The sequence below is a fragment of the Harpia harpyja genome, chromosome 2 (genome assembly GCF_026419915.1).
Source record: "Harpia harpyja isolate bHarHar1 chromosome 2, bHarHar1 primary haplotype, whole genome shotgun sequence".
NCBI classification, from domain to species: domain Eukaryota; kingdom Metazoa; phylum Chordata; class Aves; order Accipitriformes; family Accipitridae; genus Harpia; species Harpia harpyja.
In genome coordinates, this window is record NC_068941.1 from 63,039,702 (window position 1) to 63,065,776 (window position 26,075).

Consider the following 26,075-nt stretch of genomic DNA (forward strand, 5'->3'; position numbering starts at 1 on the left):
GCATAACTTCATGTATCCTAGAACCTAAGCCAAGTTTTCTGATAGCATCTCCTTTTCTTTGATTGCTCTAAAAGTATCCTTTGTATTGGCCATCATTTTGTAGAGTGAGTTAGCACTGTACGCTTCTTAAACCCAATTACTCAGCATACTGCTGCAATCACAGCTGAAGTTCTTTCCTGAAGTGATCTCAGAACTTCATCCTACCCAGTCGCTCTGTTCTGTGCTTGTTTCCAAAAGCCAAGGTTGGCACCAGGAGAAAACAAGTTACATATGCTGTACTAAGCATTTAGTGGATTACACTAGGTCCTGTGGAACTGTGTTCAAAAAGTACTGTTGTTTAGATTGTCACCCATCAGTTGATGGATGTCTTGAAATCTTACGGTACTGCAGAACATCTAAGCATCATCTGTGACATCAGCTGACACTAACATTGAAGCCTACATTTTCAGATTTGTAGCAACATTTTCCACCACCTTCCAAAATTAGTTAATTTCTGATACTTTCAATATAGTAACCTAGACTTACTCATTACTGTTTGTCAAGCTCTATCCATAAATGCTAAAACAGAGGTCACAGTGCAATTGTTCTGTACCTTTTGCAACTGGTTTTCAACTAGGAGAGCTGAAACTTCACCGTCTTGAGAAGCTAATTGCTTGCTACTAACCTGCAGAATGGCCAAGAATTTCCCAAGAAAACATTATTTCACCATTATAAGTCCAGACAACCTGCTTTTTCATCTGTTTTCCAGATTCTCCACTTTCCTTAACTTCAGATTGAAAATCTAGGGAGAGATGGGGGTTGTAATTGATGTATTCCTGTTCTTGCACAGGTATTCAAGCAGGTCTGGAGCACACATGAAGATTTGAGAGACTTTCAAAATTGGGGAGGGCATTTTTTGAAGATTTTTAAAAAATCTGTGCATGTGAAGGGTATGTGCAGTGACGGTTGTCAGTCATTGTCTTGAAATCAAAATTATAAGGCTAAGGTACTTCTCATTCTTCCCACTGCTTTTAATCTGGTTTTAGGTAGTCTACATTCATCACTTGTGCAAAAATCAGTAGCAAAGGGATTCAGAAATTAATCTAGTTTCTTTGGATCCACAAAGAAAGTAGGAATGTGCACTGATTCATATCATGTCCTGGAATTATTTCTTCAAACATAAATTTCAAATAGGAGTGCCATGAAAATATTTGTACGACCATTCTTGAGCGCTCCTTTTTAAAAAGCTCAGTGCTTTATACATAATACCAGTTTGATTTCTTGTTCCCTGGGTAGGATTCAGTGAGCTATTGTTAAGTTTGGATCAAGGGGAGGAGGGAGCAATAAAATCCACGTTCTTCAGTAAGCCGCTGCACGTAGTTAGGGATATCAGTTAAGATGCAAGGAGGGTATATATTCACACAGTGTATATCTCCTTTTACAGACCTGCAGTGTTTGTTTTGTGTATACATTTTGTCTATGCAATAAGAATTCTTGATCTGATCCTAAAGAAGGATGTTTCCTTTTCTTACAACTGACTCAAAAGTAGCAAGCAAGTGTACCAGATGTGTATTTTTTTTTGCCATAATTCATTTTTTTTTACTTATCCAAATATAGCACCAGAACTGGATAGACTAAGTAAATTATAACCGTCATCATGGTCCTTAATTTTCTTCTAATTAGATTTCACACATGGTTTAGATAATGGAATTGTGGCACAGTGGGGGTTTGTTTTTGTCCTTAATAATGCAGCAATAGTTGAAATAGGAGAGTCCAGAATGAAAAGCATAAACTTATAGCTTGGGTGAAGGCTTTCTGGCAGGATTGGTATCCTTCTGCACATCAGACATAGTGAAAGACTTGTCATGTATATTTATCCAGTTATTTTCAGCTTGTGATTGAAGTAAATTTCTTCTGAGTTTTTGAGGCTCCTTGAAGTTCAACCACAGAAAAACTCATGTCATTGCTGCCAACCTGGCCAACAAACTAGAGTTTAAACTATAGCTGTTACAGTTGCAGCTTGGTCTTTGTGACTCAGTTTTTCAGCCTTGTGTTCTTCAGATTGCACATAAAGCAAAACTTGTGATAAATGTTCACACATGAGTTACAAAATGTAATAACTATTTCTTTGATAAACAGAAAACTTGTTTGTGTGAATTTCAAAAGAAGGAGATAAACAATTTTCCTGAATCAACTAGTCCTTGCTGTGGGATTATAAACTTTCTACTACTGCTCATCTCTAAACTAAAATGGAGCATGTCCTGCAGGACAATAACATGATGTTTGCAGAGACTGCTCCATAAAAAGAGTAAAGATAAGAGTAAAGATGAGAGGGAAGAATGAAAATGGCATAACAGACTTATTCAACATGTTATTTGTATGCAGAACATAGGTCTTAGGCTGCCAGCATTTAACTCTGGCTTTTCAGGGTTTGGCAAAGGTGACTCCTTTACTACTGAAGTACTAATGAAGTGAACAAAATGTTTTGTTTTGTTGTTTGGGGGGGGGGGTCTAATTTAGACTAATGTAAGTTTGAACAGTTGCAAGTTTTCAGCCCAGCCTCTAGATCTTCTAAATCTGTCTTCGTGTAGAAAATAGTAGTCATCCTCTCCATAACTAGGGAGTCTGCCATCTCTACTGAAGTGGACTACACTTTCCACAAACCTTTCTGTGTAACCAAAATACCATCGTTAAAGAAGCTAACAACTCAGAGCCAGACTTGCAGAGTTCTAGGAGGCAAGGGAAATGTTTAAGATTTCTAATACAAAATAAGAGTTTTCAAAATCAAATGAGTGGCAATTATTAATGGAAGCTAATAATTCTTAGTGTTCTGTTACTAGCTCATTACTGGGGTGTATCTTTAAATCTTCTAGTAGCATTTTACTGTGGTCGTTTCATATAGGCACTTGAACTTCAGATGTAAGTGCACACACTTACAAAAAAGACGAAAAAGTACAGCTAGCTGTGGTCTAAAAGAATTTCACTTTGGGGCTGCTGAGAGTCCTACATTTTTGGGGGAGCAGATTCTATTAAAGCGGAAGGGCTATTCCATAGCTTCTGCAGGTCCATAGAAATGATTGCCTTTTGCTTTATGAACTTTGGTTTGGATCCTATTACACAGCTAGGTGCATTGACACACACAGTACTTTGTTGAATATTATTAAAGAAATCACATTTAAACTGAACAGATTGATTATCCTTTCCCTTGTTTCATTTGTGCAAGTAAACATGAAGTATGAAAATCATAAAACTTTTTTCTTCTGAATGTTTAACAAAACTAATAAATTCTGTATGTTAAGTAAGATTCCCATATTAAATAAGAATCCCCTCTTTCTCTCTCTTTGAAGTTTGTGGTTCTAACTGTGTGTTTGAAGGCTGGATTAGAGACCTCATATTGGACTTTGGTAAGCAAATGTCTTTTTACCATATTCTCAAATGTTCTATAAAATATGATGGATGAATAATTGTATTCTTTTATTATTTATTATATTATGCCCTTACAGTTTGTCAGCTCTCCCCACAGTGTCAAACTAAACCATGGTTACTGCATGGAAAGACAGAATATCCATGTACAAAAACCAATGCTTAATATTGAAAAGGAGGACATTGGGATAAGGCTTAAAGTAATCCTTAAACTAGAAAAATCAAATTACTCTGAACTGATTGTAACTGAACTTAAATTGGCTTAAAATGCAGTAATATTGCTGCTGAAAGTATTGTTTTGCTTTAAGAAATAGTTAACTGAAGTAGTAGAGTTAAATTAATACGAGGCACAGAAATTTCATCCAATATATCAGAATCATGTTGTAAATACTAAGTAGCAAAAATCTTTTTTTTTTTAATGTCATAATGCATCTGCGCTGATTGTTCTGTTTTCTTTTTTGTTTGACAGTTCAGCCATATAGCTATCTGGGGCAGCATAGCACTTTGGGTAGTGTTTTTTGGAATCTACTCTTCTTTGTGGCCAGTCATTCCTATGGCACCTGATATGTCAGGAGAGGTAAAAGTATATTTTAACTAATATCCAAATGTGTGCAAAAAATACTGTTTCAGTCTTATTACGGGTCTAATCTTTATTGGGTCCTTCTGCTAACTAGAGGTGCATAAGAGGGTTGCTTTTATGCCTTCAATGTGGTAGCCATGTTTATTTAAAATAGAATGAATTTTTACTCTTGTGAAAATGGAGCTCAACCAACAGGCTGTGATTATATGGTCTAGTGAGGAAGAATAGACAGGTAAGCTGCTTTGCAGTTCTTTAGTCTAAAGTTTTAATTTTCTTAAGAGAAGTCTTACCAAATTCAGAACTCAGAATTACAGTGCTTATTTGGCAGGAGGCTTTTTTTATAATGAGGTAGCACAAGTAGTGCATTGGTTAAGACTTTTTTCATCTTCAATTTTACAAATTTGCTAAGTAATTGAAACTGTAAAATGACTCAAAAAATTTGAGGTGCCATAACATTGCATGAGTAGCTGCTTGTCATGCACGCATTTCCTTTTCTATTAATGTGCTGCTTGGAATGCGTTATTGTACTGTATCTTTAACCTTTTGACAGTAATTACTGGTTTCTCTTTCATTTATTATCACATTTGTGTAAACCTGCTCTGAATATTGCAAATAGGACTGAATCCATAGAAGATGCTTAATTGCTGCCTGTTCTGATCTAACTGGAACTTCAGTCCCAAATTCTCAAAACCATTCAGTTCCAGAAACATCTGAAGTTTAGTATTAATTTCCCAGGCAGTAATGTCTGCTTCTGGGCATGGCCAGTCCCTCCTGAGCTGAGAAGTTCGGTGTGCATTCTCAGTGGGAATCAGAAACTGAGAATACCTGCTTGTTTCAGAAAGATGCTCCTCTAATGGTTCTCAAAGCATAGCAACTAAATCAAACCTTACACCAGTAAAATAGTGAGTGCCTTTACCTCCACTGCTGTGGTATAATTCAGCAAGTTAAAAATTTATACAGGATGTAGGAAATTTAGGTGTATATCTCTCCCTCACTTGGAGGTAATTCAGACCCGCAAATCTCACCTCTTATATAAGCAGTTATGTAGTTACTACATTTTAATGGAAAGCACAAGGAATTACCTTAAGTGCTTGGACACGTAAGAAAAAAATGAATTTGAAATTATACAATTTCCTGCTGTTTCCTGTCCTGTAACCTCTTACCCACGTATATATGTAGATTTTGTACATTAGCATGTTGCCTCTGGTACTCAAAATTAATTATGTACATTATTCTAAATTAATGTAATTGAAGCTATCATACTTCAGCATTTTTCTTCATACACACTGTATTTTATAGAATGTTTTTGGAATTTGTTGTTTTTAGAGATTTTGTAAAAACTTGATACATTGTTCTTTAAGATAGAAGAACTTTTATGGTGATAAGCATAGTGGGAGCAGCAGGGTGTGTCATACTTGGTATGACATAAAGGTGGCTACTTCACTGTTGAAATAACTAAATGTTTTACTTAGTACGCATTCAGTTTCTGAAGTTACTGTGAGAAAAAGGTTTTTTTGAAGGGAATGTAATTCCTATGAACTTGGAAAAACAGTTCTTTGTAAAGAGATTTAGCTGTCAACAAAAAATAAATACCCCTGGGGTTTGAATTCAACATGACACCAAAGCAGTCTGACTTATGAACCCAGATTCATTTATTTCTTGTGTTAAAAACTGTCTCTGTACTTGAAATGGATAGTCTTATTTTGTTAGTGTGTTGGCTTATGCATCTGTATTATGTATATAGTAGCTTTCGATGTGTGTACGTGCATGCAGTTGTTTGAGCGGGGTGGTGTTGTGTGAGGCTGGTTTTGGGTTTGTTTTCTTCCTACGAGTATATTTAGAAGTCTGTAAAATCAGAATAAAGTCTCCTAAACATCTCATAGACCATAAGAGCTTATTTCAAAAGCTCTGGTCTAGCTTTTTGAGCTGTACTCTGTGTGGCTAAAAGTCCTGGTGATGAATACTGCAGCTCAGATTGAAAGCAGGATTTTTGTATGCTCTTCTGGAAGCCCCCTCACTGACCGGGTGGTCTCTGGCAGGGCAGAATTCACTGGATTTCTCTGAAGCAAGTCCAGGTCTTCCATAAGTATTCGAACTAAAAGATTGACAAATTTAACTGTGGAAAAGACTGTGGTGTGATAGAAACAAATCCATATGGACATCTCTGCTTGCCTGTGCAAATACTGCTTGTCTAATTTTTTCAAATGTGCGAGTCAGACTTGAAGACTTCATCCAACTACGTTTGGCAGAAATTAAATGAAAAGTCAAAAGCTGACCTCTACTTCTATAGCTTTTTGTCTGATTTGCCTTGGCCTGATCTGAAGGGTATTTTCAGGGATTTTTTTTTCCAAATGTGTTCATTAAAAATGCCCCTTTTTTAATAAACTGTAGATTTATAAGGCAATTTTACCAACTATAATCCTTATAAAGTTTAAATGTATTCTCTTTCCGCTCCTTAGAGCTGGTAACAAGAGTTGTACCTTATTAGGTTTATAGTCTTACCAGTCAGTATTCTTGATACAATATTCATCCAACCGTTCAGTCCCACCTACATGTTGATATCTATCTTCTACAAACATCTTTTTCATGGCTTCTTTTAGACAGAAAATAACCTACTGAAACACTCTTAATAAGGATTCAGTCTAACTTGTTCATATTAATGTCATGAAAATAATAAGATTTTTGCTGCTTATTGCTGGTCTATTCCAAGAAAATAAAATACTAATGCTCTTGAAGGAGAGAGAAGGAGCATATGGAGCTGATGGAAAACTCATTCATTGGATGCAGAGGAAAGGTTTCATCTAAATATTTTGAAATTCGGATTTTTCATCTATTCCTATAAAATACCTATACAGCTCTGATAAATGTGTTTAAACGGAGAACACTACAAGATAGTGCCTCAAGAAAAAAATAGAGTTGTAACAATAAAGGAGTCTGTTTACACTGCAAAAACACTCTTATCTTGGAGCACTGAAGGTAGTAGCCCAAAGTTAAATCTTAAGAATTGTTGGTTTGTGTTCATCTTTTAGTATCAAAGCATCCCCCTAATAAGTTACTGAACAAAGAAACGAGTATGTCACATATTTTTACAGGTTTTCCTTACTTTTACACAAAATGATGGAAACACAATTAGTGTAATCATTCCAATTGTAGAGAAGATAATTAAAGTTGGCTTTTACATATTTGTTGGTGTATGTTAGTAATACAGAAGGGAACATTGTAGAATGTTGTGCTCTAAAAGAAAATACAGTGAAATGAAAAATGATGACTTTCTGACAGAGTGCCAGCAGTTTTGTTCATTGTCTAGGCCACTACCCCCCCTTCTTTGACATGTAATCGAGTGTATTTTTCTTTCTCTCTCTTTTACTCTGAGTTTTCCAAAAAAAGCCAAACAAGGACCCTTTTGATCCAAAATTCCCTGTTGATCTAGAATGCTGAGGCAGTTCTGGCATCAAGACCTTTGTTTTCTGGTCTTTCAAGATTGCTACTCCCACAGTGGACCAACTCATGCCAACTGTAGAGTACTGTCCCTCACAGCGTGGGAACTAGATGGCTCTGCATGTTACAGTACTCCTGAGTCCTATAAATAGTGGTGACTAGGTTGCCAAAAAGGTAGTGCACCACAAGAGTTGAAAGATGTCTTCTGGCTCACATAAGCAGAGGTATCCTGGCACAAGTCTTCTCCTGATATGAATAACTTGTAGTTATATAGCTGGTATCTGTTTGACATTAATAACAGGCATCTGGGTTATAGTAGCTGAAACATGTTTCCTTAGTAAAATTCTGACAAAACCTTAGAATCAACATTCAAACAAGAAACAAGTTACGTTTTGTGAACCTTAAAACAGTTTCTAATCCAGTTAAAAAAAAAAGTCCGTAGTGAAGAAAAGTTCATTCATTTTCCCTGATTGATGATGTTCAGATGAAAACTGTCAGTTCACCATTGTCTTTCTGCAGACACAGCCTAGAAGGAAAAATGGATGAAAAATGTGAGAGTAGCAGTGGGATTTATGAAGTAGAAGAAAATGGAAAAACAGGCTGTAAAATTGAAGAAGGATATGTGATAAAAAAGGGGTGATAACCTTAGTAGTTAATTATATAGTATGCATGGCTAGTTCAGGTACTGCAGTAGATTAGCTTTAAGTTATGAGTCTTTTAGTAGTCTGAAACAAGACTGATGTATTTTATCATTAATTAAGCTGAAGTTATTATTTACCTTCATATTATTTTTATTTGTACTTCAGACTCACTCATTAAAAAATTTCTCTTCTTGAGTTTATTCTAAGAATTAGGGACTATATTCTCCTAGTCTTAGACACAGATCCTAAAATACTAGGAATTCAAGTTTTATCTGCTTATAGCAAAGAGTTAAAATACCTTTTCTACCAGGAGGATTTTGGTAGTAGTAGCAAAACATGGTTTCTGTTGGAGAGAACTTGATGCACAGTGTATGAGAGAGAAACATGGAAAACATTTTAAAAGTTTTCAGTGATTTTGTAACAACTGTGCAGTCTCCGTAATATCATCTTTATTACAGTGCAATGTTTATCTGCAGTAATGTTTATTCCTGCATTTGTTGTCTGTCAGTACTGTCTAGTGTGGAAGTATCTGAACAACCAGCTTTACAGGTTATTTTCTTAATACTTACCTGTAAAGATTGTGCTTTAAAGTATAGATGCACAAGAAAGAAGGGGGGACGACCAAAAAACTTCTTTGTAGGCATTTTGTGGTTAGATTTAACCCCCATTATGGAGAAGTGGGTCATAGCACAGGACATCTGTTTTGACCCATTACATGACACAAGCTCCATTTAATTTCAAAAAAGGTGCCAGTACAGACTAGAAGAACATTTTCATTGCAGACTTGAGTAAATCAACTGCATGGATCTCTTTCTCTACTACATTGATATAACTGAAGTTGATACTTTTCTTTTATGTATAACATTTAACAAAGAGAGTAAGTGAAGTATATTTCTCAATATTTTTTTAAACAAATAACAGTATTCTCTCAGTTTAAACCACATGTAGTTTGCATAAATATCTAAAAGTAAATGCCAAGTCTCTTCGTATTTGATGCGGTATTTACTTTGTAGATGTAATTTTTTTTTTCTTTGAGACTCTCCAATACACAGAAAGCTGTTCTGTGATGCCGAAAACAATGCATTTTAAATCTGTGGTCCAGTCAATTACCAGAAGTTTCCTGTTGTCCATGTTTTGTCATATTGTGCATTATACCCACTTGAAAGAAATAAATGATGCTGCGTTAAATTGTTATATGTTTTTATATCTATGTAGTCCTTTTGCAATAATTGCATGAACTAATGAAGTTTCTGTAACTTACATCACCTAATAAGAGTAGCTACCATTCATGTGTCAGTAGGCTAGAATGCTGCTAGAACCTTTCCATTAATGCTTCCATCCTGCAATTCAAAAGGCTACTTTTCTTTTTAATGCCACTTAAAAAAAGCAGATTGATTTTTAAAATGATAAAATAGATACATTTCTAAGTTGGTATGGTTATCTTTCTTGAACAAATATGGTTGTGCTTTGAGTTGAAAACCTGTAATTGGGGAGGAGGGAAAAATAAACCAACCTGTTGGATATTTTGCACTAGTACAACTCCTGACTCTTTTGGGTTTGTTACTGTTATGTGCTCTGAGTTGTTAGGCCTCTTCTTATACACCTATCTGATGAATAAGTTAGCTTAAAATTATAACACTTACTGGAATAAGAAGTATGACATTGAGATTAAAAGCAAAGTTCAGTATCTGCAGAACTTCCTGATTTATTGTGGTGGTGTAGATAATGCACTGTAAAGTTTTCCAGAGCACCATCTGTTTCTGCTCTGTCTGACCCAGGGGTTCTATAAAACTACTGATGGAAATTGAAGTTAAGGAACAAGCATGTATTTTACAGAATTTTAGATCATTTGATTGAGGTCTGCAGAAAACTTTTATTGTGAAAAACAGTAATATTCCTTGTTGGATGATTTAGCTGCACTATGTAGGAAAGATGTATTAGAATATACTATATTAACAGTATTAGTTTCTTAAATATTGCTTATCTCTGTATTATTCCACATAACCTGCTTATATGGAACTGTTCTTGTTAAAATATTAGATACACATCCTTTAATCCCCTCACTGATTTTTTTTTTTTTTTTTTTACACACACACACACTCTCACAAAAAAAACCAAACCCCACACTTCTTAAAAACGTAGCTGTCCAGATACTTCAACTTCTAATGAACATGTCTTCTCTAGGGAGATGTTTGTCTAAAGTCTGATCTGAAAGCGGGAATTTGTTTTAGTCTAATGGAAGGCAGGGCCAGTATTCAGGCTAGTATACAATCATAGAATGGTTGAGGTTGGAATGGACCTCTGGAGGTCATCTGGTCCAGCCCCCCAACACCTGGAGCAAGTTCCCCAGAACCATGTCCAGATGGCTTTTGAATATTGCCAAGGATGGAGACTCCACAACCTCTGTGGACGACAACCTGTGCCAGTGTTGTCACCCCCACAGTAAGAAAGTATTTCCTGATGTTCAGATGGAGCCTCCTGTGTTTCAGTTTGTGTTCATTGCCTCTTGTCCTGTCACAGGGCACCACTAGAAATAGCCTGGTTCCATCTTCTTTATGGCCTCTGTTCAGGAATCTATCTCCGTTGATAAGATCCCCCCTAAGCCTTCTCTTCTCTAGGCTAGATAGTCCCAACTGTCTCAGCCTTTCCTCTCATATGAGAGATGCTCCAGGCCCTTCATCATCTTTGTGGCCCTTCATTGGACTCTCTCCAGTATGTCCATGTCTCTCATACTGGGGAACCCAGAATGGGACACCTATGAGGACACACCTAGAGAAGTGCTGAGCAGAGGGGGCCTGCCTCGACCTCCACTGACAATACTTTGTCTAATGAAGCTGAAGATACCATTCACCTTCTTTGCCACAAGGGCACATTGCTGGCTCATGTTCAACTTGGTGTTGATCAGGACCAAGTCCTTTTCTGCTGAGCTGCTTTCCAGCTGGGCCCGGCAGAGAAAGACCAGGGCGTGCTGGTTGACAGCTGGCTGAATATGAGCCAGCAGTGTGCCCAGGTGGCCAAGAAGGCCAACGTCATCCTGGCCTCTATCAGAAATAGTGTGGCCAGCAGGAGCAGGGAGGTGATTTTTCCCCTGTACACCTGGCACTGGTGAGGCTGCACCTTAGAGACTGTGTTCAGTTTTGGGCCCCTCACTACAGGAAAGACATGGAGGTGCTGGAGCATGTCCAGAGAAGAGCAACGGAGCTGGTGAGGGGCCTGGAGCACAAGTCTTATGAGGAGCGGCTGAGGGAACTGGGGCTGTTTAGTTTGGAGAAGAGGAGGCTGAGGGGAGACCTTATCGCTCTCTACAACTACCTGAACAGGGGTTGTAGTGAGGTGGGTGTTGGTCTCTTCTGTCAGGTGGCTGGAGATAGGACGAGAGGAAATGGCCTCAAGTTGAGGCAAGGGAGATTTAGGTTGGATATTAGGAAAAATTTCTTTACTGAGAGGGTTGTTAGACATTGGAATAGGCTGCCCAGGGAAGTGGTTGAGTCACCATCCCTGGAGGTATTCAAAAAGCACGTAGACGGGGTACTCCGTAACATGGTTTAGTGGGCATGGATGATGGTTGGACTCGATGATCTTGAAGGTCTTTTCCAACCTAAATGATTCTGTGATTCTATATACTGGTGCATGGGGTTGTTCCTCCCCAGGTGCAGGACTTTGCAGTTCTCCTTGTTCAACTGCATAAGGTTCCTGTCAGCCCATTTCTCCAACCTGTTGAGGTTTCTCTGGATGGCAACATAACCCACTGGTGCATCTGCCACTTCTCCCAATTTTGTGTCTTTAGCAAACTTCCTGAGGGTACACTCTAGCCCATCATCCAGATCTTTAATGAAGATGTTAAACGGGACTGGACCACAGTATTGACCCCTGGGGTACACTGTTAGTTACTGGCCTCCAGCTAGACTGTGCTGCTGATCACCACCCTCTGGACCCAGCCTTTCAGCCAGTTTTCAGTTTACCGTACTGTCTTCACCCAGCCTGTACATCAACAGCTTCTCTGTGAGGATCTTATGGCGTATGCCCTGCTGTGTTGTCTCTCTAGCTGCAGAAGGTGCTATTAATGGATACTTGTCTCTTGCATTTTTAAAAACAGATGAGTGTTATTTTAATAACTTCTGCAGAATACAGCATAATAAATAAATTTACATGGTTGTATATTTAAGAAGATTGCTATGGTACCTTTCCTCAATATTAGAAGGGGAAGTTATAAATAATGCCCCTAAAATTTGAAAAGTAATGATTCTCTTTAAGTTCTTCAGTGAAACAAGAGAAGTACTGTGCCTTGCTTTTAAGGAAACCTGTCAGATAACTCAGTTGATAATCTATATTTCTAAAAATTGCCTTGAGCCTTACATGGTAAACAAATACCGAAGTCTCTCAATTCTAACTTCATTATCACAAAACTTGTGGAAAACAGCCATTCTTCAATGGCTAATATCTGGGGTAGTTATGCGAAGTTAGCCAGTAATTTTTTTTTTTTTTTTTCCTGCTTCACTGCTTATTACCAGTCTGGATCAAAATAATATCTAAAATTCAGGGTCTTCATTCTAGGGGGAGTAACTGGTGTAGTAAATTTTTGGTGAGGGACTATTGCTTATTTACAGAGCATGTTTGAAATACAGTTTTCAAGAACATTGAAATAATTAAACAACAAAAGCTAGGGTCTTCCTTCATAGTCCAAAACTTTTTCAAGCCTATTCTCAGTAAAAGGCCACTATAGGCATTTTCCCACATTTTTAGCACATTTTCATCCTCCCAAGTTTTTTCCCAGCTTGTCTTTTACAGACCTGTGAGTCTTTACAAAACAATAATGAGTAATCTGTATCTTTCTTCCCTTCTGTACCTACGTGAACCTCTTGTTTAGAGAAATAAAATGTTTCAATGTATGTTTGTGGAGAGTATTATTAGTTCTTAAAAGAAGTCAAATGATTTGTTGAAGATCTTTTAAAGTGAATCAGAATTCATCCCATAACAGATATCCATTTTAGTCATGTATTCCTCACCTGAGAGCCTCAAATTATGTTACCATTCTGATACTAATATATTTTAGCTTATTCAGTTCTTTAAATATAAAGTTTGCTTTTGGTCTTTCACTTCAGGAATCCAAAATATTTTCATAAGGGGTTGTTCTTTTCCCATTTAATTCCCATTAGGTGGTTTCCATTTTGAGTCCTCAGACCTTCATGGTTTAATTGTACTTAGTCTAGTACTAGATATTTGTTAGCCAGAGTCTTCTATTCCCAGATATACTTCAAGATCCTTTTCCATATTCAATGGTTGCATTCTCATTCTTGCTCTTTGACTGCACAGGTTCAAATAGAAACAGCAGAGCTGATCTTTGAACTACCAAATTTACGTTTTGTGCTTATGATGGTCGTCTTGGTAGTATTGCCATTCTAATGTTCTTCCTTTTTAACGATTAGTCTTTTCCTTGTATCAGCATTTAACTCAATTCTTTCCCTTGGCATATTGTTGCTAATCTCCTTTATAAACTAAAGTTATGGGGGTTTTATGTTTCAAATGTTAGGAATCAAATTCAGTACACACTCCTGTTGTAGTTATGCATACCACAACACTTAAAAGATTAATGATATTCAGCTGCCACCTTTCTCCATAGCAACTTCCTCTTCTGATGTGCAGTAGTGAGGAATGACTTCAGTTCTTTCCAAATTCTAGGGAAACTCAGTGTTTCCTGTACTCTTTCCTGTTACAGCTATTGCAGTGCAGACAGCCCCTATCCTGGTAACAAACTCTGTAGAACCACCAGAACTCATCTGCTCATCGTGGCTTTACACTCCTTTGCCAGATACTATTTCTTATATTGTCTTTGAATCAACTCAGATAGGTTTCCCTGTGAATCTTTTACTCTGAGGCAAAAGAGGACAGTCCAGCCTTTTCTTGCAGAACTAATGTTCTCTAATTACAAGCACAGTTAAAAGTAGTGTGATAAATCTCAGCTTGCCAACATTTTGTAGTTTGTCTAATTTCACATCCAGGTGGCTAATTCTCTTCAACTTTCTAAATGTTATTTTTTAGGTCTGTTAGTTCAAGCTATAGCATAGCCCTGTTAGCCAAACTTCTGCTAACAGAACCTTCTTCTCTTCCTAATTCTTGGGGAAGCACTTTTTGTTTGTGTCATTCTCCTCCCCAGCTTTTTGAGGAAATTTCTAGGTATTAATATTCATTGTGAAGCCTTTTTTTTCTTTACTGTTTTCTTGGGTTTTATCTTTGAAAGCACTTCATCACTGTTTCTGTCTACAGTCAACAGAGATAGCAACTCATAATTTCTCTTCATAAGAGCTATTTCTGGCACCATGATTTATTGCTGATTTGTTTGGGGGTTTTTTCCAAATGTGAAATATCTACTGAGGTAACTTAGGCTTTCATAAAATGCAAGGAAGGAATTAAATGCCTATGAACTTAATTCACAAAGTGAAAATGAGTGGCCACTCTAAACTAGTCACAAGAACATGTAATAAGGTGCAATCTTGCATTTCATCCCTTTCTGGGCTCAAATGCCTTACTGTGGTTAGAGATAAGTGCTAATCTGATAATTCACAAACCTGAATTACGTCCCACAGTAAGACCCTTATCACCTATGTTTTTTAAAATACCCATTTATCCAACAGTTAAATATGAGAACATTCACCCCAAATGATTGTTACCCAAAAGTCAGATTTAAGTTTGTCTCTACTTTGCAATTTTCAAGCAAATGCTTTCTGCTGAAAGGGTGATTGAACAGAGAACTGTTGTCTTCTGCTGTTCCACTTCCTATAGAATAATCAAATATTTAGTAGATCAGATGAGACAATGTACTGGCTTTTGCTCAGCCTGAGTGGTTAAGGTACTTTCTATGAAAAGGCAAGATGTGTTCCAATGGATACTTAGAATATTAAAATGTTAGCTGAAACTGGGGACTGAACTAAGGACACATCTGTAGGAGACCTAAGTCTCTGTTAATCGTGTGTATTGCTCTGTGTCACCATAGAGGTACTTCTTGAAGCTTTATGTTTTATAGTACATGTCTATGTTTGTAAGCTTTTGTATTTATGTATTTATTATTTATAATATTATTTATTATTTGTGTTTATATAATTAAGACTGTAATCTTAATCATTCCTCTGTGGGATAGAGTCCACCCTTCATACCTGCCTGCAGTGAAGAAATTGGTGATCTTGCAATGTATCCTTAGCTGAAGAAAATGAGAGGAGCAAGGGAAAAAGTAAAGGCATTTTCCTTAGTCTATCCTTACTCATTTTTCTCATCGCATAGGAGATTTGTTCAAGTAAGAATTTATAGATTCTGCCTGCAGATATCCACAGTTATCTGCTCCCTGACTGCCTGGTACTCTGTTTCAGTACCCCTTACTATTCGTTGTATACCAGTAAGGCTTTGTTTTGTATTTGCAGAAAATGGAGAGACTCCCTTTTTAATTAATATACCTAATAAGTAGAGTTCCTACTTAGTTAATAGGAACTATGAGATGTTTTTTAAACTCTAAATAGCAAAGAAAGACTAGAAGTATTGCAAGAAGTCACTTGTAGGAACTTTGCACTCGGAGTTAATGCAGATCTGTTTTAATATTACAACAGTAAGTACTTTGGCATGTATGAAGGCAAACACATGCAGATGACTAAAACTAATGAAGTTGTCTCTGTAGGTTGTTGAGAAACTGTTGCTGGTTTGGTGGTGTTGAGAAGGTATTATTTTAATAGTTCTGTAGTTTATAGGTAGAGGATATGTACCTAGATGATATCTGAAATAGATAGGCTGGAAAGGGTTTTCATAAGCTTTTCTGCAGCAAGAATTTTACTGTTCTTTCCATCTTTCTCTTTACTTTTAGAAGACTTTTCAAAATATGAGCTAGCTGTTTTGGCAGATCATTTCATAGTGAAGAAAAAGGGAATATTCTCTGTTCTTTTTGGCATGTAATTTCCTAACAGTACATCATCAGTGCATTAAAAATATTTTGCAGCCAGGATTTCTAATCTGCCACTAAGTAATGAAAGGGAATATTTTTCAGCATTTTCTTCTTTTTTAAAAAATAAGAACTTATATAAAAATCTGTACATTGCACTTAATAAACAATGTTAATTCATTTTAGAAAGTCCTAATATTGAGCATGAGCTACACATACAACAAATTATTTATTCTCCCTGCAAGATTTGTAAGTCCTACAATAAACTAGGCTTCCCAGCTCTCATTTTGGATTACTTCTGAATTCCCCTGGGAGCCACTTTTGTGGCAGATTCCATTTGGTTTCACAAGGCCTAAAGGGGGAAAACTTGGCATAGACCACAAATCTCTCACATTAGGAACAATTTGTAAACCACGAACAGAGGCAGCCAGAGTCCGTCCCCAGAACAGGCTGCTCCTGTTAGTGCCATTGTCTGAAAAGGATTGGTTTGCCATTTCCCAGATGACCTGCCTATGTGTAGAGAGATGTGAAAAGTTAGAGACAAAAATGTTTTCTACAGAGTGAGGGGGGAGCTTTCTTGTACAGAAAGGAAGGAAATACCTCTGTGGGATTTTATTTTTTCCCCTCTTCGTCCAAAAAATACAAAGAGGCCCTCTGTCTTTAATGCGAATGTCGGCTTTAAATCTTTTAGGTTTGGATTAACTCTGTAAAAGAAAAAAAAATCTGACAGGCTTTCAAATATGACGCAGAAAAACTTTTTTTTTTCCTCAATTCATGTTGTTCATTTGTAAAGCCAAAGGCTGGATGGACTGAATAGTAGGCGCCAGTTGTTCCTTCATTCATAGTTAGCATTACAATGGTCAGAATTAACATCCTAAGACCTACATTATCACTTTTGCTGTTTCACTAGCAAACATTTAATACAGGGTGGCTAACACAAGGACAGCTCTTTGCTACGTTGTTATAAATTAAAAAATGTTGTTCATTATAGGAAGTAAGAGTCGTAATTACTTCAAGTTGTGGTTTTTATGCTTTTTCTTGGGTTTTAGGAAACTTTGTCTCTCTAATTGCTATTTAATTATAAAAAGTCTTGCAAAATGTAGTTGTGGTAGACATTTCCTATTAGCTGCTGGTTTAGGAAATGAGTATTTCATCAAGTATGTCAAAAGTCATGTTTTGCTTATAAAGTGACTGCACCAATACATTTTCTCCACTTCCTGATACAAAATTTTCTTTCTTTTTTTTCTCCGTTGAAAATGTGAATTGTTTTATTTTGAACCTGTCACTGCTCAGTATTTACACCTTTGCTGACAGCTGTTGGCAGAAATAATTACTAGAATCTCAGGGCAATATCTGTGTCCTTTTAACATAGCTGTGGAAAGTTGACCAAATTTTCAGCTCAAATGCATTCTAATGCTTTCCGAACAATCAGTGTCAGTAGGAATTTGGATATGAAAACAAAGTAAATAGAACTTTTTACCTATATGAGAATGAAATTTCTTTTCTGAAAATAATTGAGCATGAACATATCGAGCATAATTCTAAAATGTTCATGTATACACATTCAGAAATCAGACTTTAGCTAATGCAAGCTACCTGCATTGGTCTGCTAATTAATATTAGTGAAATTTCAGCTTGTTTATTTTAGTTACATACTGACGTTTAACCTTTGAAAGGAATTAGTCTCCAAGTAATGAAGCAAAGGATTTGAAAGGGTATCATTGTTACTTTCAATCTCTGTGCAATCTAATTACATTACAAAGGTATTTTTAGTACTGACTGCAAAACAATCTTTCAGTAATATGCCTCATTAAGTATTTATCATACTCCTTGCATCCATAGTATTATTGATGTAGATACTTGGGCATGAATTACAAGGGTAGATTGAAGGGGTTTTTTTTTCCTTTAATGTCCGTACATTATGATGTTTGTTTGGGGTTTTTAGTGTGTTTTAGTTTTTAGTATGTTTATAGACCAAGCTAGGTTACGAACAGAAGAAATTCCTATGTATTAATATAAAGCAGTGTATAAAAAAGCAAACACACAGCTAAAGGCAATGATCTTGTTTGCAAATATTTCACCATGTGTTAATGTGTTAGATCTTCATTTAACAATATGTTGCATACTTCCATAATTACGTAATTAGTTGTTTTCTTAGTTCTCATTTTTAAGCCGTTTGTTGAACAGGAGTCTGTGGCAGTGTGGGAACCGTGGTGCGGTGAGTTCTGTTGGAGATAACTTTGATCCAAGTTAGATATCAAAATGATTCTAACAGCGTCCAATATCCATATGAAGGGTCAGGAACTGTTACGTCCTGTTAGGGTTGATTGCAGGGAAGAAATTGTGCTCATAATGTATTGACAAAGATTGTGCTGGGAGGGGGGGGGGGCGGGCGTGGATTTTCAATAACTCTGATTTTAATGGAAATGTCTACCATCAGCATAGTGGTGTAGAGCAGGATTGTGGAGGGGTAGATTCCCCTTCCCTCAAAGAGCTAAGCAGTGCAATCTTTCTACCAGCTTCTTAACATGAATTAGTGCTTCCTATCTACTGGATTTCTATAGCGACTCGGGATTTTAAAAAGGAGTTAAAGTTTTGTTTCACATTAGAGAGTCTAGAATGGTTCATTTAAATTTGCTTTTGATACCCGCAACCAAGTAGCTGATATTTCTAAGGTTTTTTTCCTACTTCTTGTCACAACATCATCACATTTTGTGCTTTTTTCCCTCCAGGCAGCTATGATGTTCAGCTCTGGAGTGTTTTGGATGGGACTTCTATGTATTCCTATGACAGCTTTACTTTTTGATGTAGTATACAAAGTGTGAGTACAGAAATGCCAAGGTTTACGGGAGAAAATACTGACTTTTAAGTGTGTGTTCTAATTACTAATATAAGAAAACCAAATGAAGATCGGCTCTGGTGATTATATAAAATTATTTTTCACCTTGTTTGTTTTTGACAAACTTTATGACAAGTGTTACTAGTATTTTAAATGTTTCAATAATTGTAATGTCTTTTTAATAAACATTTATTGTTTCTAATTTGCAAGAACAGCTGATAAAATGTATTATTTAGACTTGCTTTATAATATTTCTTCTTGTAAAGCTTAATTTTAAGTCATCTGGGAAAATGGATTTGTAAATTGAATGTTTATATAAGTGTTAAAACAATCTGTTCTGCTACTTTCAAAAAGAGTAAATCTGGCAGTATTTTGTATTACTTACAGAGTAAAGAGAGCTACTTTTAAGACACTAGTAGATGAAGTTCAGGAGTTGGAAGCAAAGTCTGAGGATCCTGGGGCAGTTGTGCATGGCAAGAGGTATTGTAAAAATCTGTAGATCATTGTCTTTTTTTAAAAAAAAAAAAAAAAGCTAAATATTTTCAGCCTTATACATGTATCAAAGACAAAAGGTTATTTTTCAAAAACCATACAAACAAAAGGCATCTGTAAAGAGGTTTCAGGTCTACTGAGCCTGTATGTTTTTTCATATGCTTAGATGTAGGTTTTACCAAAGGCGTTAACTGATGTATTTCTTTGTAGCTGACACTTATGTTTTTAGTTAATATGTATAGAAGAAACTTGAGGTACAATTTTGATAAAAGGTCACTTTTGGCTGTGTTAACAGTTAATATAAAGTGAGTTCAAACCTGCCTCTTTCACTAGTATAGTTATAAATCGGGCCTAAGCACACACACACACACAAAAAAATAGAATAAATTTTTTAAATCTGCTTGGTAGTATAGGGGAAAACAGCAAAATCTGTCTAGGATTTGCTGAAATTGAATAGAACAAGCTGGCTTTGTACCTAATGCCAGTCCAGGGCAAATAAATTTGACGAAGTTATTTCTTACCTCATATAGGTTAAACTTAAGACTCCACAAGAATTCCCTTGTTACATCCTCTGTCACGGGTCAGGCAGGTAATTTGAAAAGGGAGAAGATAAAACTGAAAAATTGGACAATTTCTATGTGTAAACTCAGCATAAAGGTGTGCACTCACTAAAATTCTTAAGACTTTTTAACCCTTGTTGAACTTGTAGCAAGCACTTGCTGAACGGGAGTATGAGTTGACAAAGCCCCTCTCTCCCCAGCTTCCAATTCATTAGTGCCATTTGACTGAGCTACAGCTTTCTTTCCTTGTCTTCATTTTCATGAGTTTTATGAATTCCAAAAAAAGCCGAAACTGTTGATACTTTATTCTCCTGTTCGTTCTTCCCTTTGGACTGCTGGTTTTTTAGTATCTTCATGGCAAAGGGCTTAGCCAAGAAGGCTTTTTTCCTACCAAGGTATGCATGGAAAGAGACCAGAAAAAACACAAACAGCCACTTCTTTTATTGTAGGTTCAATTTTCAGGAAGCATCTTTTGTTCATACAGATACTTAAGTTCCCTTTTTCCTTCAATCTTACTGTATCCCTCCTCCAGTTCTGTGGGAATCAACTTACTAGGATTTACCAGGTTGAAGACCAATTTACATTGGATACCAAGGTGTCGTGGTTTAACCCCAGCCAGCAACTAAACACCACGCAGCCGCTCACTCACTCCCCCCCACCCAGTGGGATGGGGGAGAAAATCGGGAGAAGAAGCAAAACCCGTGGGTTGAGATAAGAACGGTTTAATAGAACAGAAAAGAAGAAACTAATAATGATAATGATAACACTAATAAAATGACAACAGCAATAATGAAAGGATTGGAATGTACAAATGATACGCAGTGCAATTGCTCACCACCCGCCGACCGACACCCAGCCAGTCCCCCGAGCGGCGAATCCCTGCCCCCCACTTCCCCGTTTCTGTACTGGATGGGACGTCACATGGTATGGAATACACCGTTGGCCAGTTTGGGTCAGGTGCCCTGGCTGTGTCCTGTGCCAACTTCTTGTGCCCCTCCAGCTTTCTCACTGGCTGGGCATGAGAAGCTGAAAAATCCTTGACATTAGTCTAAACACTACTGAGCAACAACTGAAAACATCAGTGTTATCAACATTCTTCGCTCTGAACTCAAAACATAGCACTGTACCAGCTACTAGGAAGACAGTTAACTCTATCCCAGCTGAAACCAGGACACAAGGTGATGACCACCATTTCTAATGGGTGGGATATCCAGGTCCTGTGAGTGTTTGCTCCTACTTATCCTTTCTTTTCCTAGAAATCATTTTCACAAGAATGTTTTGTCTCTAGTGCAGTTCATCTTCCCTGGCACCATAGGCAGATACCAGGAGAGGTACCGTGAGGCCTGGAAGCTCATCCCATCACCTGTGGAACACCTAGTCTAGTGTGATGGGCTACATAGGAGCTCATACCTGCATAGTGTCTCCAATCAGGCTCTATATGCTGTCTTTGTAGCATAGCTTCAGACTGGAAGTACTGCAAAATCCCCTAGTTGATGACAATTCCTGCATCGAGCATACTTTTCCTTCATCACTGCAAGATGCAACTAGTGCTTGCAAAAGTTCTCTTACCTTTAAAGGTGATTTACACTGATTGTTATGGATGCCTCTCTCCGGTGGCAGTGCTGATTCAGGCAGCTGCAGGGCAAGATCTTTCTCCAGATTAACCAACTCATATATCAATGTGCTGACTTTTGAGCCAGAAGCAACGTATGCTGTGCGCTCTTTTGCAAAGAGCAAAAGTTGTAAAAGAATAAATTGCAGAAAAGAAAGCAGATGTTAGTACTAGACAGTGCTAAAAGGGGAACATCTTGTGGATGTAGAAGAAGGTAAGGTAATGTACCGTTTTAGTATTCCATACTTGCTTTCCCAAGACTTATCTTGTATTCCCAAATTCAGCTACTTTTACTTCACTTGTCTAGGCAGTATGCTCTTCCTTCACCCTATAGAATGTCTTCCAAATCCCATCTTACTTAGGTAAGAGGAACTTGGTGTTTTCACCACTAGTTTTATAATTATCTTTTTATCCCACAATTAAGTAGTTAGGAGGGCTTCATGAAGGTTGTTTAGTTACCTGCCAGAATGTCTTTCTTAGATCCATTCCTTCTCCACAAAGTCATTTTTAGGCCCGTATTATTTGAAGTATACAAGCATCCACCTAATGTGCAAATCAATGGATGTTAGACATCTTAATATCTCTGAAGGATTTATTCCCTCCATTACTTTTTTAAATTATATCTTAATTCAGGTAATAGAGCCAAAACTTCACCCTTTATGGAGAAAGTATTCTTTGTTGAAGGAATGGTCTGATGAACTGACTTACTTGCATCTCCAGAAATTTGATTGAACTACTGTAAACATTTTTGAGTCTTCTAAGTTGCAGAAGCCTGGATTAACTAGATACTAGTGCAGAGTAAGTAGTTAAATTGATAAGGAATGTCCTCTACATCTGTTTTAAATATGTACATGAGACTTTTTTATTCTTGAGTTGTAGTGCTTTTCATGCAAGAACAAATAGTTATTATTCTTCAGCACCAAATAATACTTTTCCAGTATGCATACCTCTGGAAGTACCCTTTTATGTCACAGCAGAGTAAGGGATTTGTTCTCATGAAATGCCAAAATAACCTAAGAAGATATAAATCACTGCTTGCTTAAGAAGTAACTGGGAAATAATGAGAAAGATAACTCACGAACTTCTCCACTCTGTTCATTCCCATCTTAAAAATGCCACAACACAAAGTAAGAGGCTCAACTTCCACAGATAACAGGTCAGGATTCTACTATTGGCTAGATGCTGTAATCAGACAGTATCTGAATGTTTACTTTGAAGTATATTAGTGTTAATTTTTATTGTTGTTTTTTCACCTAGAATATATTTGTTGCAGATTTTTAGAACTGCATTGACCTGATACTGCATGCATTTAAATACAACTAAGATTGTAAGGCCCTACCTTTTGATGTTTTTCCATCAAACAATCTTAGGATGGGAATTTTTTATTTAAATTCTAAATTTATGCTTTCAGCTGTTTTCTTAAAATTGGGATAAAATTGATATTTACATTGAAATAATTTAAAATACTGTTCTTCAAAGATCTTTATTGTATTTTAGCATATGCTTTAAAAGTAGGACATGCTAATATAGTCTTAAAATCTGTCATCCCTTGTATTTTTACAGTGCTGATTTGAAAAGGTTTTTAGACTGTTATCATTGAAGGCTCAGGAAGAGCATTCCTGTCCTGTCTTGCTGTTTCAGTGTGCGTAAGGATGTGTAATGAGATTTTTCCCCAAAACTGTCCAAAAATACTTTATTCTTTCTTCTCTAGGCAACACATTGAAATTGGTTTTATCATATATATTTGTCAGTTAAGGAAGAACATGTCTTGGGCAAGAAAGTGTGAATTTTGCATGGTCACTTTTCCAACAGAAAGTAAACTTCCATGTTGGAGTAGTATTGACTTGAGGGTGCCTTGATAGATAATAGATAAATAACAGAGCAGCTTCAGTGGATTAACAAATCTGTGCCACAAAAAGTATGATTTCTATCATTAGAGCCTTTGTAATTGAAATGCCACAAAGCCATTTCTACTTAAAATTGAAATGACTAAGGTAAAAGGATACTTTTTGTATATAAACCATTGTTCAAAAACGGTTTTTCTGATACCTTGTATATAATGCTTAGGCAGAAACAACAGTATTAATACTTAGTACAAAAATATTTTTACTGGGTTGAATACTACATAGACTAACAGTAACATGAATAACAGCGCAAACTTGTGGAAAGGTCTTTAGAGATGTATACTGCAAATGGTGCTTCATATAATCATTGTTTTTCATTCAGTCCACTTGGAAATTATTTTTAGACCAGTTAAATGGTTGGTCAGGAATATATAAAGTAGTAAAATTTTTTTTCTAAAAATGAGATTAATTGCCTGTGAATCTATACATTTTATGTTCAAAAACAGTTAATATTCTGCTTGTCCATATAAGTATGCTTAATGAGCATAGGGGTTTAGTTACTAGGATTTATCATTGATTAATTATGAAACTATGTTTTCTTGGCTTTGCATGTAGGTTTTTAAATACGCTTTTGAGTGGCAACAGGATGATTCATAATAAAGAGCCTGCAGTATTTCAAGTATAGAAATAGAGCAGAATTTAATACCTGAATAGCTGGAAGCACTTTTCTTTTCCCAAATGTATTTCCTACTTAATTTGTGTTTTCTGTACCAGCAATCAGATCTGTGCAGTGGAAACTTCATTATACATAAACTAAGAAATGTGCATACTTCATGTTCTTGTAAAACTTAAGGAAGTATTTTCAGTGCTTAGTATTTAAGCCATCTGAACATTTCATTCTGGAACACATGCAAAGAATAATGATGGTACCAAAAATGCTAGAATAGGCCTGCTATATTTTTAATAATAGTTATTTATTAGATAATAGGTTTTTATTATAAAGTAACACCAAAAATTTCATAGAAATTTGCTGATTTCAACTCACATTAAGAAGTGCTTCTCAGATGTATTGCAAAGGAGATAGCTGATAACTGTATCTAAGTATTCGCTTGGTCTTCCACCTCTTTTGACTTCCCATCTTACATGAAGATGTTTATTTATTTACTTTGTGTTTCCTTGTGGTTTAAACCTCAGTCCATAATTTTTATTAATCTTGTCACTTCAACAGTTCGTAGCTCTGAACTAAAAAACAAGGCTCCTACACAGCCTAGAGGAGCAATTAGGATAAAAAAAAAAAAAAAGTCCCAAAGAGCTAGCTTATATAAACACGGAGACTAAGGTATGTCTCAGTACTCCAACCTCTCCATTCTTGGTTCAGTCAGCAGATGCCAACTGCTTTCCTGGAATTGGTACCTAATTCCTTTTTTTACAAGGAAGTCTCATTCCATCTTTTCATTCAAAACACAGCCACAGAAGCAGTTTCCCCTGCCTATCCCCTTACGTTGTAGATTTTGCAGTTAGCATTCTTCTGTGGGTGTGGGAATAGTAGGTTTATTTCCCTGTTTCAACTTAGAAGAGCCAAGCTTTCACATCCTAGTATATGCTTTAACTACCAGACTGGAGGGAAACAGAAAGGGGAGATAGACCACTAGTATCTCCGATTTAACACAGTGGTTCAACTTCATGTATAAGAAGTACATACTCACTGAAGAAAGAATAAGCATTTCTAATTTAATGGTTTGAATGCTAATCTTGTAAGGGAAGCAATCTAGTTCCATTCCTTGCACCACTTAGTCTGGTCGGTAGCCTGGGAAGGTAAGTCTGTTGAGCTAACTGACAATAATATTAAAAAGTAATTTGACTGATCAAAACTCAGTAATGTAGACATGTGAAATCTGTTTTACTTACTACGTCCTTACACAAGAGACAAAATCAAATCACTATATACTCAGAATAAACATAAGATACTTTTTTTTTTTTTAAGTGAACTGATTTTTAGACCATTTCACATGGGGAGGGATTTTTAAGCATTGGAAATGTTTCAAATGGTAGGTTGGTGTTTCTCTGAAACGCAAGCTCTAATTCACAGTTAATATCAAATCTAGAGGAAGAAGTTGAAGGTTTTGTGTGAGTTTTTTTAACATAGTCCCTTGCACATCTTTGATATCTTATCAAAATTGTCAGATTTCAAAAGCTTTCTGAGCTATGGCTAGTTTGCCTGTTATTTATTTAGTAATGTACGGTCCTATTTGAGAGAACTTTGTAAGAAAGATGGACGGTAAGGAAACCTGATACCTTCACTACTACATTCAGTTTGCAGCACTCAGCTGATGCTTGAGTCTCGGTTTAAAAACTGTTTAATACTACTTCTGTTTTCTAGTTGGGCTGAAATGGAGAATCACTTCAGTCACATTAAAGCATAATAAACGCATAACACAACAGACTCAGTACTGCTGAGAAGGAAGGAGATGGGCTGAAGTGACCAACCTCTAGTAGTAAGAGTAGTCTGTTATTTGGGTATGATCTCCAGGAAAACACCTTCTAGAGTTTCATGGGGAGTACACCTTGCTTGAACACTTTCCATGGAAGTAATACGTTTCTGTACACACAGCTGATGGCCATGGATGTGACTTTCCCTCCATCTTCTTTTTCCCATCCCTTTGGCGTACTGTGTCAGTAGAGGCTAAGAGCACTGTCTTATGTAAGAAAAAGATGGTAATTCAGCCTGGCACTAATCAGGCCATGC

General features: G+C 36.6%; 1 protein-coding gene and 1 long non-coding RNA gene across 8 annotated transcripts in view; both read left to right on the plus strand.

Annotated features, from left to right (window-relative positions):
• Positions 1-26,075, plus strand: part of ATP8A1 (ATPase phospholipid transporting 8A1) — a 130,303-nt gene that overhangs the window by 98,874 nt on the left and 5,354 nt on the right. For all 7 annotated transcript variants that reach the window (XM_052780156.1, XM_052780155.1, XM_052780158.1 and 4 more), the window contains 4 exons: positions 3,327-3,383; positions 3,872-3,979; positions 18,715-18,803; positions 19,209-19,301. In XM_052780156.1, the coding sequence (XP_052636116.1) occupies positions 3,327-3,383; positions 3,872-3,979; positions 18,715-18,803; positions 19,209-19,301 (347 nt within the window). The remainder of the gene's footprint in view (positions 1-3,326; positions 3,384-3,871; positions 3,980-18,714; positions 18,804-19,208; positions 19,302-26,075) is intronic.
• Positions 19,349-21,188, plus strand: LOC128138750 (uncharacterized). Its single transcript, XR_008234142.1, has 2 exons — positions 19,349-20,468; positions 21,052-21,188. It is a non-coding gene; the product is annotated as an uncharacterized LOC128138750 (long non-coding RNA).